At 45.0% G+C, this 18418-nt stretch overlaps 1 protein-coding gene across 1 annotated transcript; it reads left to right on the plus strand.

Annotated features, from left to right (window-relative positions):
- Positions 1 to 3783: 3783 nt before the first annotated feature.
- On the plus strand, positions 3784 to 16357 carry RNF168 (ring finger protein 168). Its single transcript, XM_074878051.1, has 7 exons — positions 3784 to 3895; positions 5396 to 5739; positions 6622 to 6698; positions 10401 to 10577; positions 11274 to 11398; positions 11694 to 11778; positions 13564 to 16357. Exons 2-7 carry the CDS (start codon positions 5439 to 5441, stop codon positions 14623 to 14625), a joined length of 1827 nt encoding a protein of 608 aa, XP_074734152.1. The 5' UTR covers positions 3784 to 3895; positions 5396 to 5438; the 3' UTR covers positions 14626 to 16357.
- Positions 16358 to 18418: the final 2061 nt, after the last annotated feature.

Here is an 18418-nt window from a genome sequence, read left to right on the forward strand (position 1 = left end):
ATCTCCCCCAGGACAGCACTCATTACCCACGCAGCAAACCCTGAAGAATACACTCATGTTGTGACAATTCCCCCCTCCCTCTCAAAGAGTGCTTGCACCCTGTTATTCCTAAAACTCTCCTTATTGGAGTTTCTGTGCTATCACACGGTATTATCCTGTTAGATTCTCTGCCTGTGCAGCTATAGATAGGAAGTGGATGTGAAACTTAGGCACAGCAAATATTGACCCACCTCACCTCAGCTTATATATACACGTGCTTTCTTTGTGCTGACAGACTCGATCCCGTTACGACATACCAACTCTTCCAATTCTGATCTGTATTTCTGTATCACACAAGTTCAGTTCTCCAATTAAAGTTCTATTTTAGTCCTAAAATTCTCTTGGCAAGCATGCACATGTTTAAATGGGTGAACCCCTGACAAAAGTCCAGGAAGGATGTTGCAGCATGAGGGGTAATAATTTGTTGAAATCCAACACTCAGTAAGAACTGTGCCCAGTTTCAAAATCTCTGCTGTGACCCAGCAGGAGGCTCTGAGAAATAAAAATCTTGCTGAAGCAAGAGAAGTCCTCCCAAAGTAAGATCAGGATGTAAGCAGCTTTCACAAGATCGCAAAGGAAGTCTCCCAGCCTCAGGAAACAACCAAAAATTGTTAGACAAGGATCTGCCCAAGCTGCCAGACAGCTAACGAATTAAGTCAGGGAGACTTGGAAAAATATGCCACTGTTGATGCCTTTTTATTTTCTTCTCATTCAGATCAGCTGCAGACAGAACCCAAAGCAGGAGAAGAGGAAGGCAGGTAGAGGGGGGAGCTACAGTTAGTGAAGCAGTGGCATTTTTGGTCCATCTCTTAAAACAGCAGGCTTTAAAATACTGTGGAGCATGCAAGAAAGAAGGGAAAACTATTGGTCAGTTATTTAACCTGCTGTTCATACAATCTGAAGCTAACCTTTGTTTGTTTGCAGGTGGGGTTTTGTGGGTGTGGGTTTTTTTTTTTAATGTCATCCCTCACCTGTGTATTTTGTCCTTACAAAAAAGTTCAGCCAAATATAAACGAACCAGGGCCACAACAAACAAGGTAAAGACCTTAATAGTGTTTTAACACAGGTAGATCACAGTTCAGAATCCAATTCCCTAAACATTAGAACAATACAGTAACAGTAACAGAAGCAGTAGAGCAAACTGGGGAAGAAGAGAGGGGCTAAAGGAAAAAATGTAGGGTCTTGCCTGTAATCAATTTTAGCCGTGGCATAGTTTTTGTTTAACTGATACAGCCTGACGTTCTGCCAGTAAAATGCAAAGAAAAATTACAAAGTCTATGAGGAGTAGCTGATGCTCTCCTAGTAAATCACTTGTCAAGTACATAGTACCGAGGTATTTGTTCGGTATTTAGGAAGCAAATTTGAATTATTCATACTTTGATAGCTTTGAGATCCTCAGGATTCTCCAGAACACACCTCGATGTAAATCAGCTGAGGCAAACTTAAAGAAAACTGTCTTTACAAAAACCACCCCTGGAAGGAGAGAAGCCCAGCGTACCCTACTCCTCCAGTAAAGAGGCAAATGGGTACAAAGCATAAATACTTGCATTCCCTCATACTTTGTCCCTAAACACAGTAAGTTCTTTTAAACTGGGCAGTTTTCTTAAGCAAAAGTGGAGTAGCTCAAACCCAAAACCCCACCTTTAGGATTACAATTTAAGGGAGTACAAAGATGCACCTTTTTTTTTTTTTTTTTAAATAAGGAAAAACGCAACAGATACTAACTAATGAAAAAGCAGCTAATAAATACCAGCTATGAAGCAGCTTTCTTATTGCTGTTTTCACTAAGGTCTTCTTATCACACACAGTTGTTCTGTGGAAGGACAGTCATATAAAAGGGAAAACCAGAGCGGGATGAGCTGACAGGAGAAGAGAAACATTGCAGGGGGCTTGTTTATTATTTGTATCATTTTTAATCTGAGGAAGAATGAGAAGTTCTGCTCAATGTCAAATGAAAACAGTTCAAAAGATCATGACACTACAAGTGAAAGCACAAATCACCTCGTAAAGTATTAGAGAAAAAGCTGCACCACGAATGTTAATGCAAATGGTTGAGAGCTACAGGTGTATCTAAAGATCTCTGCACCAGGGAAGGGCCAAAAAAACCAGGGTCATGTCAAAAAAACCTTGATGTCTAGTGGTGTGTGTTCTCACGCAGCTTGGGAGGAGCCTCAGAAGGGGGTCTGGAGCTGTTCACAGTGCGTCTGTCAAGGCAGCAAGCGCCCCTGGTCGATGCCCAAGCCCTTACGAAACGCCCTTGTTTCCCATCCCTCAGAGTAGAAACCAAGCTGCGCGCCGTGGAGGCTCAGTTCGCAGACCTGGACTCAAGCTTGCAGAAACTGGCGCAGAAGTTTGAGCTGCAGGCCGGGATGCTGGAGAAGGAGATGCGCCAGGATGCCCCGTGGCCGTGGGCGCCAGAGGAGAGGTGAGCACAGGGAGGGACACTGGTGACACTGGTGCACAACCCACACTGACACACTTAACCTTTCCCAGCCGGGGCTGCTATTTACAGCAGAAACGGGCAATATGAGGAGAAAGTAGGGTCCCTTTGATAGTTGTTTCTTTAAAAAACAAAACCAACCACACAGGCTGTGAAATATTTACGTGGTTTAAAAACAGCCATGCTGCTTCTGAGACAGCGGGGACATCAAGGCTGTTGGCCTAACTGTCCCACGGTAAGTGAAGGGAAAAAAAATCCAACTCATTAACACTCTGATTAACTTTCTCCGATTCAATAAGGCCGGAAGAGTCACATTTTTAGCACCCAGGCTGAGCTTTGTTAATGCACACATTTAGTCTCTCCATCTTCTGCCCGAGAGTTTCTGGAGCGGCTCTTGCTTTCCGCACACGCGGGAAAACAGGCTGTAGCCAGGCTGCCTTTCAGCGAGATCCCTCGGTAACTATTTACGGCCGAAATATTTGTTCGGACAACGAAACCGCGGCACCGCGGGGAGACGAACGGATGGAAGCGCAGCGCGGGTGAGGCGGAGGAAGGCCGCTACCCCGGGGCGGGCTCGCCCTGTTCGGCGGCTCCGCCTGAGGGCCCCCCGCTCTCTGTCTCCCGGCAGGCTCAGCTCGGAGGAAGAGGAGGAGCGAGAGGCCGGGCGGCGGGAGAGTCCCCTCAGCGAGGGACGGGGCGGGGCGGAGCGGGCGGCGGGCGGGCAGCGCGACGGCGGCGGCCATGACGGGAGGCCGCGGCCTTGCCTGCCGCCGGGGCTGAGGGCCGCCGGCCCCGCCGCGGAGCTGCAGCTCGGTGGGTGCTGACTCCTTGCTCGGGGGGAGCGGGGCTGTGGGAGGGGGTCGGGGGGGGCTGCCGGGAGCGGGGCCCGGCCTCTTCCCGCCGGCGGTGTGTGTGGGGCTGCCCGCTCCTTGGGGGCTCGGTACGCGGGAATGTTTCTGTCTACAAATTGAAATCGGCCCGGAACATCTACATAGACTTATTGGGTCTTTTTAACAGACAACCTGTAAAACGGGGTGTTTCCGTGTTATCTAGCATGCTTTTTTAAAAAATTAAACGGTTTGTTTGATCCACAAAGGGAGAGCAGAAACAATAAAACCCAACTTAAAGTGTATTTGTCTCCATGTCGAGTTCCTGTGTGACTGATACTGCAGCCCTTCTCTCAGAAGGGCCTCTTGCCTCTGTGAAACTGGCTGTTTTTAAGAACTTTCTTAAATCCCTGTAGCTTAACAGTATTTTTATCCATTTTGCTGTACGTGTCTTTTCTTTTTATTTTCTGTTCTACAGTCTTTCTGGGCCAAGTGGAAAAATCCTGTGAGGAGTGTTGGTGATAGAAAGGCTGGATGATGCCCACCATTTTAAGTCGTAGAAGAAGATGCTGAAGTGTTGCACGTATTGGTTAGTTCTTTGCTTATATTAATGAAAAGTATTTTGACTGTTTAGTCCCATGTCAGGGTTTGAGCCCAGAGGGCAACTGAGCGCCCCACACCCGCTCACTCGATCCTTCTGCCTCAGGAATGGGAAAGAGAAAAATACAACAAAAAAACTTGGGAATCGAGATAAGGACAGGGAGGGAAGACTCATGGCAAAAGACAGACTCGTTAGGGGAAGAAAAAGAACATCACTAATTCAGACACATCCAACAACAACACTTAACGGAGTAGGACAGTGAAAAGCATTACAACATCTTAAAAACACCTTCCCCCCACACCTCCCTTCTTGCTGGGCTCAGCTTTGCTCCTGATTACCTCCTCAAGGCAGGTAGGGGGTGGGGGGGTGCGGTCAGTCCTGCTGCTCCTTCCTCACGGGCAGGACTCCTCACATTCTTCCCCTGCTCCAGTGTAGGGTCTCTCTCACGGAGAACTTTCTCTGATGTCAGTCCTTCCCATGGGCTGCAAACTCTTCCTGAGTTGCTCCAGCATGGGTCCCTCCCGTGTGTTGCAGTTCTCCCAGCACCAAACTACAACAGCAGGGGCTTCTTCCCAACCTCCTTCGGGCGCAGCCCCCTGCTCCGGTGTGGGGTCCTCCACAGGCTGCAGGTGGCATCTGCTCCCCCGGTGACCTCCACGGGTGCAGGGCACAGCCTGTCCTCTCACACAGGCTGCAGGGGGGTCTCTGCTCCAGCAGACCTCCCCCCTTCCTCCTCATTTCTCTCACTGACCTCAGTGTTTGCGTAGGTATCTCCTTCACAACTCCCACTCCTCCTCCCAGATTCCCCTTAAATATGTTATTACTGAGGCACTACCACCATCGCTGATTGGCTCGGCCTTGGCCAGAGGTGGGTCCCACTTGGAGCTGGGGGAGCTTCGAGAAGCTTCTCACAGGGGCCACTGCTGTAACCCCCTCCCCGGCTACCAAAACCCTGCCACACACAAACCCAGCAGATTCCAGCTTAAGTAAATGAACGAGGAAGAACCTCCTCTCCTCTGATGCGTAGGGATGTTGTGTTTCACCTTCAGAACACGCTGGAAGCAAGTCTGTACCAGAAGCAGCTTTTGGAGGTTGTGCATATACTGAAAAATTGACTGGATGGAAGGTTAAGGTAACTGGTGGTGTATCCACCAAATGTGAGCATAGCTTATCACTAATAGTACACGCTGGAAGAACTCTCACCTTTCTCTCCTTTCCTTACCACCTCCTTGTTAGCCCCAAAGCACCTGATACAGCTCACAGGAAAGTGTGATAGGAAAACCTGCTACAGTTGCTCTATGACTTCTGGAAAGACCTGCGTCTTCCTCTGAAAGTCAAGAATCTCCTGGATCGTGAGCAAAAGTAACCACTTAAGCAAACTTCTTAAATCCACTAATATTTTCATAAAGTAGCTGTAAAACTGAACATTTTCTATTTTCTTTTATAGTCATTACAGGAAGTAAAATACATGTTTCTTTCTGCTTTCAGGTACTGATGTTGTGCTAGTCTTGTTCCTCTACTTCGAGTCAATATGTCGAAGAAATTGGAGGCTCCGCTCTCCTTGTCTGACTGCCTCTGCCAAATTTGCATGGAGATCTTTGTGGAGCCTGTGACGCTGCCTTGCAACCATACCCTCTGTAATTCTTGCTTCCAGCTGACAGTTGAGAAGGCCAGTCTCTGTTGCCCTTTTTGTCGGCGTCGAGTCTCTTCCTGGGCACGATACAACGCCCGCAGAAATACTCTTATCAACTGGGAACTCTGGGAGAAGATTCAGAAGAACTACCCAAAGGAGTGTGAGCGCAGGATTAACGGACAGGATTTGGAAGAGGAAAGTAAGTAAAATGTCACTTGTCCCGGGATGTCTCTGCTTTACCAAAGTAAAGCTGTTGGTGGACTTTGGATGTTGTGAAATAAGAAACTGTGCGTAAACAGGCTGTTACTGCTAGGAAACACAGTGCCAGAGCCCTCCTGTGAAGGGCTCTTGCAAGGCAGAGAAATGGCCGTCTGTGCCTTTTCTCTTTTTTAGTACAGAGGGTAGGTTATGTTGCCTGATCACTGACGTGGGTGTTGGTTCCTGCACCTTGCCCGAAGCATTGCTGTATGGCTGCCTAGCCTTGCAAAGGCAGGAACTCATCACCGATACAACTTCAGCTGTAAAATCTCTCAGTGGAGTATTTGCGTGTGTGTGTGTTTATCACTGTCGAGTAAGTGAAGTGGTTAAAAGTTTTTCAACTCTTAGATGCTGTTCATTAGTTAGGTTAGAAACGCCAGGGCGTCAGTCTGTGTGAGAGTCTCTGAGCCTAAAGTTGTGGTGTCAGAGAAAAGAAGTGAAATCTGGTTAACTCTTTGAAGAAGGATTTTGGGGTTTATTATGCTGTAAGCTCCCTTAGGGTAGGTTGGCTCTATGACACCTTGTTCCACTTGCAGTACTATGAACTCTTTGTAATCACAAAAAGCAAAAGATGTGAGTTATGGTCAGCGTACGTATTTGCCATATATACAGTGCTTGGAAAACACTGACTGTTCTGGCCACTCTGTGCTTTTTTATTTTGTTTGTAACACAAAGTGATTTTCTTCACAGCACTTGATTTAAGTCAAATCATTCCCATGACAGGGTATGGAAGTCAACTTCTGTTAAAATCTTTTGTTGTTGACTCTCCTGATCTTGCTTTGTTCCTCACTTTTTTTTTTTTTCTCCCCTTCCTCTCAATTAGTCTGTGTCCCCCATCCGCAACACCAGCTGAGCAAGCCTGGGGAACTGAGGCAGGAATATGAAGCAGAGATTAGCAAGGTAAGTCTGAAAATATATTGAAAAGTATCGATGCTTTGTATCTAGTTATTTTACCACAACCAGCTGTAATGTTACTTGATGAAAAAGAGAGATACTTAAAAGGCATTGCTGCTGCAAGAACACCCTGGTCATTCCTGAAGCATGAATTAAGTTTGTATCCCTTATGGAAGGGGAGAGACTTCTTTGTGTTTGACATGAGGTGACATTTTTCAAGTTGTCTTGTGCTGGTTGATCTATACCTTCTACTTCACCCCCCCAGGCGTCCAGTAACATATGCTGTCTTCTTGTCCCTGTGAGTAGGTGTGCTTTGCAGGCATCCTAGTTTCAGCTGGGATAATTTTTTCTTCTTAGTAGCTAGGGGTGTGTGTTGAATTCGGTATGGGATTTGGTATGAAAAAAATGAGGTTTTTAATTGTTGCTAAGAAATTAAGGACTTTCCAAGTTGCCATGTCCTGCCTGTGAGCAGGTACACAAGAAGCTGGGAGGGAGCATGGCCAGAGCAACAGACCCAGCCTGGCCAATGGAATATTCCATCTCATACAACATCGTGCTCAGTATAGAGATGAGGGTTGACCAGGAAGCTCGCTGTTGCTTTCAGGATTGTGGTTTCGGGATTCTCACCCCTCTGGGATCACTGCCTGGGAGCAGGGTGGGCATCAGTCGGTGGGTGGTGAGCAATCGCATTGTGCATCACTTGTTTGTATTTTCTAATATTACTATTATTATTTTAATTTTACTTTATTTCAGTGTTAAATTGTTTTATCTCAACCTATGAGTCTCCTTACCTTTACCCCTTCAATTCCCTCTCCCATCCCCCCAGGATGAACGAGCAGCTTTACGGTGTTTAGCTGCTGGCCAGTTTTAAACCACGACAGTCCTTTTTGGAGTATCCACCCGTTATTCCATACCATTTAGGTTATGCTCAGGTTCCCTGTTTTCCAATACATTCTAATTAATCACCATCACTCTTCCTGGATTTGATATATACACAGAGATACCATTCCCTTAGTCAGTGGGCCATCCCTCCAGGATATATAGTGAATTCATTTGGTCCATAACTTTGGGTTCTACCTGTCATGACGAGTCTTTCAAAGCAGGAGGGGTGATGCAGAGTTGGCTCAGTTGGTGGAGTGGGTGACACTGGACGCAGTAGTAGGGTGGTGTGTAGTCTCTGCTACATTTGGAGCTTGTAGCTGGTGGCACAGTCCATGCTTTTGTGGTCTGCGGGTTGAAGATGTTGATCTGGAGGAAGTTGCTGGGTGCCAGTTGCTGAAACTAGTCCTGACTTCATCACAGAATCACAGAATCATCAAGGTTGGAAAAGACCTTGAAGATCATCTAGTCCAACCATTAAAGTTAATTTTTCATTAACCTGGGTGATTCTTAATGTGATGCCATTAGTATAATATATAGCAACTATAGCAATGACGATATGCAGTAACAGGGTTATTTGGCAATTAATATCGTACAGTTCAATTCATTGGCTATTTTCACCCCAAATCAAATCCCCTTGAGGCACACATGGGACTTCCCTGTCCTTCTGCATTACCCACTAAGTGCACCCAGGTCCCTGGGCAAAAGTAAGCCCACGCATGGGTTTACCTTTACCCAAGGCAGGAGTAACCCAGACTGTCTTCCCCAGCATATTTTTAATGTGCACTACGGGGGCTTTATCCCCATCTCCAGTACGTAGAAGGTTTGACTGAGCAGGGCCAGCCTGGTTGGCAGATCCTCTAGTGTTGACTAACCAGGTGGCTTTTGCTAAATGCACGTCCCAGTGATTGGAAGTTCCACCACCCATTGCTCTCAGTGTTTTTAGCAGCCCATTGTACTGCTCAATTTTCCCAGAGGCTGGTGCATAACAGGGGATGTGATATACCCACTCAATGCCATGTTCTTTGGCCCAAGTGTTTATGAGATTATTTTGGAAATGAGTCCCATTATCTGACTCAATCCTTTCTGGAGTACCATGCCACCACAAGATTTGCTTTTCAAGGCCCAGAATAGTGTTCTGGGTGGTGGCATGGGGCACGGCATACATTTCCAGCCAGTGGCTGCTTCCATCATTGTGAGCACATAGCACTGAGTTTGTGGGAGTGTGATACAATCGATCTGCCAGGCCTCCCCATATCTATATTTTAACCCTTGCCCTCCGTACCAAAGGGGCTTTAACTGTTTGTCTTGCTTGATCACAGCACACGTCTCACATTCATGGATTACCTGTGCGGTAGTGTCCATGGTTAAGTCCACCCCTCGGTTACAAGCCCATCTATATGTTGTATCCCTTCCCTGATGGTCTGAGGAGTCATAGGCCCAGCGAGCCAGAAATTCTAGGAAATTCTAGGTACACAGAGGTACTGACACAGCTGAATGCCCAGACAGGCCTCTGTTAGCCAGTACCTCGTATTTCCCAGAACCCTGCAGAAGAGTCCTTTCGGGGTTAGAGTGTCACCCTTTCACTATCTGCACCCCTGCCCACACATACTAAAATGGTTTTTATAGGTCCTCAGATGCACATAAAGTATTTTGGACTAGCAAATATAAAAATTTTGGACTGTTTGGTCTTGTACTTGCCTTCTTGATTTCCCTCCTTAAGTAACAGACCACAATTAGATGAACTTCAGTGATGAACATACAGCATTTTCTTTCTTATTTGCTCGCTCCCCGTGTTATCTGTGATCATTTGAAAATCAGAAGAGATTTTTAGGAAATCTTAGTGTTTGCCTATTTAAGGATCCTTCTGCCAATTCAGATATGGCAGTAGTAAGAATTATAGCTGGAAATGGCATCGGAATGCTCCTTTCCCTGACTGCCCTGTTGCTGGCAGTTACAGGAGCAGGGGAACTACAGGAAGGAGGGGACTGTGGGATTCTCTTTTATGGCAGTTAAGGGATAAGATGGATTGGCAGCAGTAATATCGATGCTTAATGGAGATGGTGCCCAAAAGCAGTGAAATAAGTAATTGTGTCTGGTGCCAATCATAAGACATCAATACGTGATTTGAAACAAACTCAGACTTAACACAGCTGATGGCGTATTACACCTTGATGCTCTTCTCTAAAGCAAATTTCCAAATTCCGTTACCCGATTAAGAAAGCTTTATTAATTCTTGAAGTACTTTGCTGTCCTTGTGGAGTTAGTGATAACTGATTTATCAAGAGCAGATGTCTGCTGTAAGGAAGGCAGATTGAAAGTTCTTGGTCTGCCGCTTTGGGTTTTTTGTGTTTCAAGAGAGCAGAAGGACTCTTCTGGAAGAGACATGTGCTGTCTTCTGGCATCTTGCGCTAATATTGGGATTATGATGATATATAAGCAGGTTGAGCAAACGCTGTGGTCTAGCTGGCATCCAGCCTTTTAAAGAATCTTAATCTGAGTTTGTAGATCCGTGTGCTTGAAGATCTTAGTTTTTGTTACTAACATTTTGAAAAGGTAAGTAATGGAATTTAACCTTTCAGGCAAGCGAGGTTAATGGTATAGTCTTACAGAAACCAAAAGGTTATCAAACTGACAACTCTACACACAGTATCAGTTTGATTCTTACATCTTTGGAGACTCATGTAATTAAATACTGGCTGTGAAGTGTGCGGAGTGTCTTTGTGAATAGCGGATCATTCACATTTAAGGAGCATCAGCTGAGAGGTTCTGGCACAAAGTGTGGTTCTACAGTAGTAACCAGATGCATTTTAAAAAAATCCTTTTTAGGTGGAGGCAGAAAGGCGAGCACATGAACAAGAGGAGAACAAGGCAAGTGAGGAATACATCCAACGGCTGCTAGCGGAAGAGGAGGAGGAACACAGATTGGCGGAAGAGAGACGGAGGGAGATGGAGGAACAGCTGAAGCAAGATGAAGAGTTGGCATGGCAGCTGAGTAACAGTCTGGTGAGTTAGGATCAAGGGGGACAGTAGAAAATGTTGGTATAGTGCAAGCAACTTAGACTTTTCAGAGCAAAAGTTAAAATTTTGGATAATTTAAATTTATTTTAATTGTAGTTGGAAGCTGTTGTCAGCCCCCAGTACTTTAGATCCTTGCTTGACCATTAATTTTTGAAGAACTGGCAGGAGGGTGAAATACCCGAACAGTTCTACCTGTGTAACATGCACTTGAAACGTGTGCTGGATGTTTTCATTGTGAAACATTTCAAAACGTTGTTTTTCTTCTGAATAATTCCTTTTCCCCATGATTTTAAAAATACTTCTTTGGAAGAAATTGATGTCTGTAACCTGTACTGAAAAAAAGGAATGTACGAAGAAAGTTTACCGTAAGTTTTGAGGTTTATTTGTTTTGTTAATTTGTTTTGGGGTTTTGATTGATTGGTTTTTGCTACCTGATAATCGTCCTAATGATGAAACCTGTGCACTTACTTGAGCAAAACCACTTATCCCTTAATGCCAGATACAGGAAAGTGTACAGAACATGTAATGTTTATTATTCCATAACTATCCATTGCTTGCAGTTCTAGAATTCTTTGGACAAAAGCAACTAGTTTTGCAACAGAAACAAAGTAGTTCCCTGGGTTTTGTCCAGTTTGTGTTGTGCTTTGTTTTATATAATGCTATTTTTACTCATCTTCAAAGAACGATGGCTCCAAAGGACATATGCTCAGCAGTCCTTCACCAGCAGGCAGTCTCTCATCTGAAACATCCCCATCTAATTTGTGCAAGACGAAGACCAAACCAAGTAACTCTGGAGACATTCAGAAGTAAGCAATTCAAGTTTTTCTTCTTTAAGTATTGGTCTGTTTCTTGGTGTAGTGTCCCTCTGCTCCATTTGTTTCCTTGGAATCCTGTAGTCCAATTTCCCTGGATAATCTGGGGCAAATGTAGCCTGTTGAATGTTAAAGCATCTCCTCACAGGATAGGGAGGAGAAGGGAAACACTCGCCCTTGTCTTGTTTTTGTTTGTCAGAATGAACCTGAACATCTTGATTCATGCAAAGGACTGACAATTCAAGAAAAAAAAGTTTTAAAATGTATACCTTCTTTTTTTCCTTTTAAGGTATCTGTCTCCAAAACTTCACCATACACTGGGATCAGCATCATTCTCTAGAACAGAAAGAAGCAGGAGTGACTCTGGCTTTGTGGTAACTAGAATTATTTTGTTATAAATGTCAGTGTTAGTAATTACGGGTTATTTTCACCTTGCCTATAGGATTGGCAATCCTGTATCCTCTTGCACATCAGCGCTGGGCAGTTTATCTTGCTGGTTTTGAACCACCTTTAGTATTCACGATTCCCCAAAGTGGGAAGGGAAGAAACCATGCTTGACAGTCTGCAGACACACACCTATGGCTTATTTCGATAGTTACCTTGTGCAGCCTTACAAGCACCTTACCTGAATGTCTTCAGCGAGCTCTGCCTTGCAGCCGGTGGTGTATAAAACTGTGGTGGGTTGACTCTGCTGGATACCAGGTGCCCACCAAAGCTGGTTTATCACTCCCCCTCCTTCAGCTGGACAGGGGAGAGAAAATACAATGAAAGGCTTGTGGGTGGAGATATGAACAGAGAGAGAGCACTCACTAATTACTGTCACGGGCAAAACAGACTCTGCTTGGGAGAAGTAACTTAATTTATTGCCAATGAAATCAGTATGGTAATGAGAAATAAAACAAATCTTAAAACACCTTCCCCCCACCCCTCCCTTCTTCCCAGGCTTAACTTTACTACTGATTTCTCTCCCTCCTGCAGCGGCGCAGGGGGCAGGGGATGGGGGTTGTGGTCTACCGTTGTTTCTACCACTCCTTCCTCCTCAGAGGGAGGACTCCTCACACTCTTCCCCTGCTCCAGCGTGGGTTCCCTCCCACAAGAGACAGTTCTCCACAAACTTCTCCCACGTGAGTCCTTCCCACAGGGCTGCAGTTCCTCACGAACTGCTCCAGCATGGGTCCCTCCCACAGGTGCAGCCCTTCAGGCACAGGCTGCTCCAGCGTGGGGTTCCCCATGGGGTCACAAGTCCTGCCAGGGAACCTGCTCCAGCATGGGCTGCTCTCTCCACGGGCCCACAGCTCTTGCCAGGAGCATGCTCCTGCACAGGCTTCCCACAGGGTCACAGCCTCCTTCAGGCATCCCCCTGCTCCGGCACGGGGTCCTCTCCAGGCTGCAGGTGGGCATCTGCTCCCCCGTTACCTTCCATGGGTGCAGGGCACAGCTGCCTCACCATGGTCTTGACCACCAGCTGCAGGAGAATCTCTGCTCCAGCACCTGGAGCACCTCCTCCCGCTCCTTCTTCACTATCCTTGGTGTCTGCAGAGTTGTTGCTCTCACATATTCTCACTCCTCTCTCTGGCTGCAATTGGTCTCCCACAGTTTTTTTTCCCCTTTCTTAAAGATGTTATCACAGAGGTGCTACCACCGTCGCTGGTGGGCTCGGCCTTGGCGGTGGGTCCAGCGTGGAGCCGGCTGGCGTTGGCTCTATCAGACATAGCTTCTGGCAGCTTCTCACAGAAGCCACCCCTGTAGCCCCCCCGCTACCAAAACCTTGCCACATAAACCCAGTACAACACCTAAACTGATGGTTCTGGAGCTCACTGGAGGGGGTTGCACTCCAGTTTTCATCATTCCATATGTCTGTCTGTCTTATCTTTCCTGTTAGGCTTCAAAAGATGAGCAGGCTTGAACAGTTGATTTGAGTCATTGATAAGAGGAGAAGGCTGCAGTTGTGTTTTCAGTCCTTTAGCTAGGCTTCTGTAGGTTGTTTAAATATTTTCCTTATTATTAAACAATTATCTATTTTTTTAAAGTGAAGAATCCAAGTTGATATCCCAGAGTAGTTATGAGCTGCGCAGCTATGAGAAGTGGATTTGTGTTTTATTCATACCCATTGGCTTTTGATAAATACACTTTACTAGTGGTCTCCCTCTTTTCTTCAGGAGACCAATAGCAATGAAAGTGGCAGCAGTTCTGCATGGCAAGATGACCAAGAGGAAATGCCAACACTGTCTCCGCAGCTGACCAGTGTGATTAAAGATTCCAATGCTAAGGATTCGTTTTTGGAATCGTGCATGAACTATTTCAGTGCCTCACCTTCAGGAGAAACCACCACTGTCAAACAGGAAAAATCACCAGGACCAAATTGTCTAGGAGATGAAGTTCCAGATGGAGTCACGAAAGGGGAAGGGTCTGGAACAGTTCTTCGTAGATCCAAAGGCGAAGGGGATGGAATTGAGTCAGACAGTGACAGTTTAATGCATGTAGAAAGCATAAACCTTGAAAACTCTGCTGAAACTTCTACCTTCTTTCAGTCAGCAACAAATTCTGTGATGTCTGACAGCAGAAGTGTAATATGTGATCTCATGAGGGCGGCTAGACACTCAGATGAAGAGAAACCAGAGAGACTGCAGGACACCAAGGCGACTCCAAAAAGAAAGTTGCTGGAGCCACCACCTGCAGCAGTGGTTGACTTGTGCGTGCTTGATAAGAGGAGAAGAACTTTTTCAGAAAGTTTAAAGGACCAAGGAGAGCAGATAAATTATTTTAACTTGCAAATGCAGGAAGCCTTTGAGCAGGAGCTCTATGAAAGGCGTATGCAAGAGGAGCAGGACAGGCTTCTGGCTCTGCAGCTACAAAAACAGATCGACAAGGAGGAGAGGACCCTTAATCGACAAAAGGGCTCTCCAGATGAGTACCTTCTTCGCACCAAACCACCTCAGCCTGTGAAAGACTCTCCTGCTAGAAAGGGAAGTTCTAAGATGGCAAAAGACTCAAAGGTACCAAAAAAACAGGCTGAAACAAATCACCGCAAGACTCGGAAAGGTTCTTGCAATGAAAACTGGCAGTCCCCTACCAGAGTCCGAGTGAAATCACCCAGCATCAAGGGAGGAAAAGTTTTGAATTGTGTGGTTAATACCAGTGATGCAAATGATATTTGTTCACTACCTAAGAATAAGCAAAAGACGATCCTTCAGATGTTTAAAAGCTCTGTTGCGGAGTAGATCTACATAACCACAGAAACATGGTGGAGTGAGAATTAAAACCATGGTAATGCTTTCTCTTGTGTTAGGCAAAGCTTCCTGTAAACAGTTCTAAAATTGTTGGTTTTGAGGGGGATCACTTCAAACCATGAAGTGTTGTGTATTCTGAGAAGTTTTAATAGCGTACACCCCCAGACTTCAAAAAATTTTAATTGGTCTTTTCTTGACTGCAGCTTATTTTCTACCACTTGCATTTACGTAATTTTGAATGTGAATACTGTTAGTGTTTAAAACCAAAAATAACTGATGGTCATATCTTAGAATGATAATTTGGAGCCTTTTACAGAAAGGATGCACAGTCTGTGGGGGAAACAAAAAATAAGTCTGTATTTCCAGTTGCCTGCCAACTGCAAGGTTGAAGCTTCACTCGGCACAACCACTGTTCTGTTGAATTGAAGCCTGTTACTGGGATTTAGGCTATTTGTTGAGTTGCATTGTTCACACGACAGTTACCAGTATAAGTAGATAACCAGTCTTGCAGACATGCTTTCTCTCTCCCTCTTGTATACTAACCCCTTCTTAGACAAAGAGGAAGAAAACAGGTTGTTCTCCCACTACCAAAGCCAAGGATCTTTCCTAGGTGCCAACAGTATAAGTGGTTGTGGGCTTGTATTTACCTCTGTTCATAGAGGTCACTTCTGCAGATCTGACTCTCACTGTTGTTAGGAAAAAGATACTTTTGTTTTCTTATTGCTAGTGATCTGCAACTTCATTCTCGTACGATAATATTACCTTATTTAGCGCTATTTAATTTTCGTACTCAAATTGGTTTGAGTCTGATTAAAAACACATAGTGTTAAAAGAATAGTTAGTCCATAAGGCAGTTACGATGGAGAAAGTTAAACCAAAAGGGGGAAAAGCAACTGAATACTGGAGTTGTCAGTCATGATGTAACTATAATTAAAGATTCACGTAACTACCATGCCTGGCTGTAACTGTTCCCCCCCTTTTAGAGGGACTATCAAATACTGTCTTCCAGTTGGTTTTAAAACTAACACCATGCAGAAGAATTACAATTTAGACGTGTGGGGAAGCTGAGGCCTGTAGAAAGTTGAGGCTGATGAAGAATTAACCAGCTGCTGCTCAGCAGAGGAATTACTCTTGCTGGATTGTTTTATCCGTTGCTGTTATGAAACAATCTTTTGGCCTTTCTTTGCTTGTAAGGAGATACTTTTCCACTGTACGTGTTCAAAAGAGAGCAAAGCACCAATCTACATTGCTGAAGCATGTGTGATAGTCACCAAAGTTAGCAAATGTTTTAAATGTGTACTTTTTTTGAACCTCATTGATGATTTAGACGTTAACTCAGTTCTGGGAAATCTGTAACAAAATACTTCAAAGCAGTATCCTCTGATGTTTTAATAAACAAAACAAACCCTCAAATTTTAGCGAAAGCATGAGCAGCACACCAAGCCAAAAATGTGAATTGTTTTTTTTTCCTTTGCCTGCATGTCTCTAGTAATGCTGGGTTTCTCATAAATAAATGATCTGTTATAAGATGCTTTTTGAGAAAGTTACAACAGGTGACCAGTTGCAAATCATTCACTTTTCCTCTTGCTGCCTAACTGATGTGCTGGAAGCCTTCCTTCAATATAGATCTGTTTCTGTTTAATCCTTACCTTTGTTCGGGTTGTTTTGTCTTACCCATGCAGTCAAATATAATCCTTCATTAATTAAAGTGATCTTTAAGGCAGAGATATTGACTGTTTTCATGCTGGTGACACTTCGGCCTTTCCAGTCATGATAAGCACCTAAGAAGTAAACTCTCCATTTTCAAAACAGATGAAGAGGAAGAGTTTATTTTTGAAGTCTGTTCAGCCTTATTTTACAATCAATTTCTGAAGTCCGCTGTCTTATTTTTAACTTGTTCAAAAGATGGTCCCTGCTGTGGCATGGAGCTTCTCCTTCCCAGATCACATCTCCGGACAACTGCTGCCCATTCTCAAGTATGTCTGAGCAGAGGCACCACAGGCTCCTCTGATTTATTGCCGTTTTGGTGTAATGGGTTAGAGTTTCAGAGCAGGTTGGAAATGGTTTGGAGTGGTGCGGGGCAGTTCCTGGCCTCTTCCCACACGGGTCACCCCTGCAGCCAAAACCCTGAAGTTTGTGCCTGATGCAACTGTCTCTGCAGTTTGACACACTTTGACGGTCCCGCTGTGCCTCTCGAAGGGTTTTGAATGTCTGCCCTCTTCTCAGTCACTGCCTTTAATGTCTAGCACTGAAAGAGGCTGAATCTCAGGTGTTTCGAACTGCTGGCCATTCATATGTAAGAAATAATCTTGCATGTACTACAAATTCTGACTCTGCTTAATTGCTGTATTTTTCCCAGATTAACCATCATTATACTCCAGTACAGCGGTGCTGGCTTTGGAGTGGCTCTTACAGCCACTTACAGGTCCTAATGTTTGGGAGATACTTGGTGAAAAAGAAAGAAAGGGAAGCCTGTGTGATCATACAGGTGAATAGCCAGGTAAGCGCTAAATTGCTGAACAGAATGAAGCTAGAAATGAAATGTCTAGCCCATAACAGTTTTGATCTTCATCAGGGTTAAACTTAATCTACTGCTGTCATTGTTCTGGGGCTAGCTCTGTCCCTGACACTAAATAACATTAGTCGTAAGGTAGGAGGCATTTTGTTTAAAAAACATGTGAGAGCTCACTGAGTCAGCAGGATCACGCAGTCTAGCTGAGTACACCTCAACAACATGCAGTGAGCTGCCCCCACAGCTCCCTGCCAACAACAGGGCGCCTTCACTTGTGCCAGCTGTGGCATTCAGGGACTCCCCACAATCTAATTCCAGATGTTAAAGGGCTAGGGGAAGCATCAAGGGGGGAGGGGGCAAGGGAGAATTTCCCTTCCAGGCAGCAACGCACCTTGTGGAAGTAGCTGAGCTGCACATGAAGCCGTGTCCCAGTATATGGCATTACTGCATTTAACGTCAGCTCAATTCCCATTTCCTCCACAAGCTGTTCTGTGGATTCTTTCTTTTCCCTTTCAATGTGTCAATGATGTGTCTCTTCCACTTAAGGTTTATGAAATGCACTAAACTAATCCCAGTTAGAGGTTCGACGGTGGGAAGGGGGAGCTTTTTGCATCTTACTCCACAGACTTACTTCCTTGCCATCTTTGTGAGCCGGCACAGGAACAACCACAAAACCATGGATGAAATGCAAAGAGTAAATTTATTCTCGTTACCCTACAACCTGGGGGGTCTCTGCAGCAGCACCTGGGCAGAGGCACGCAAGCAGGGACACAGAAACAACAGAGCTTGGTGCTTTCTACCAGAAAGAGGAGAAAGAAAAGATCTTGTACCTGCTGCTTTCACTTGTATTTTTGCGGGCGCGGTTTTCCGCTGTGCTTTGATCTTTCCCACAGCAAGACAGGAATCTCAAGGATGTTGGATAAGGTGCCTCTGAGTCTCTCACAGGCCTGTGTTATCTGAACACAGACATTCTACCCATCGAGCACAGAGCTAAACAACAATTAGTGTGATATATGTGTTTTTTGACAACCCAGCTGCAAGTCACCCGAGTGTGTTTACAATTCTTGCCAATCTTCCGCTGTATTCCCACACCATCAATAGCAAATCCTGCTGCTGTGATTCCATTGAAAATAAATACAAAAATTACAGAAATTAGCCATTTCAAAGGTCTAAATAGTACAGAAGTGTATTTTGGTGTGTGTATATATTGGAAGGTATGTTAAAGTATTTGGGGGTTATTTGTGTTTTTCCAACTTGCTGGATTTTGTCCTC

The sequence above is a fragment of the Strix uralensis genome, chromosome 9 (assembly GCF_047716275.1).
Source record: "Strix uralensis isolate ZFMK-TIS-50842 chromosome 9, bStrUra1, whole genome shotgun sequence".
In the NCBI taxonomy this organism is placed as follows: domain Eukaryota; kingdom Metazoa; phylum Chordata; class Aves; order Strigiformes; family Strigidae; genus Strix; species Strix uralensis.

Coding starts and splice junctions, on each gene's coding strand:
- RNF168 (XM_074878051.1), top strand. CDS start 5,439: ATGTCGAAGAAATTGGAGGCTCCGCTCTCCTTGTCTGACTGCCTCTGC. Junction 11,399..11,693: donor AACTCTGGAGACATTCAGAA/GTAAGCAATTCA, acceptor TTTCCTTTTAAG/GTATCTGTCTCCAAAACTTC. Junction 11,779..13,563: donor GGAGTGACTCTGGCTTTGTG/GTAACTAGAATT, acceptor TCTTTTCTTCAG/GAGACCAATAGCAATGAAAG.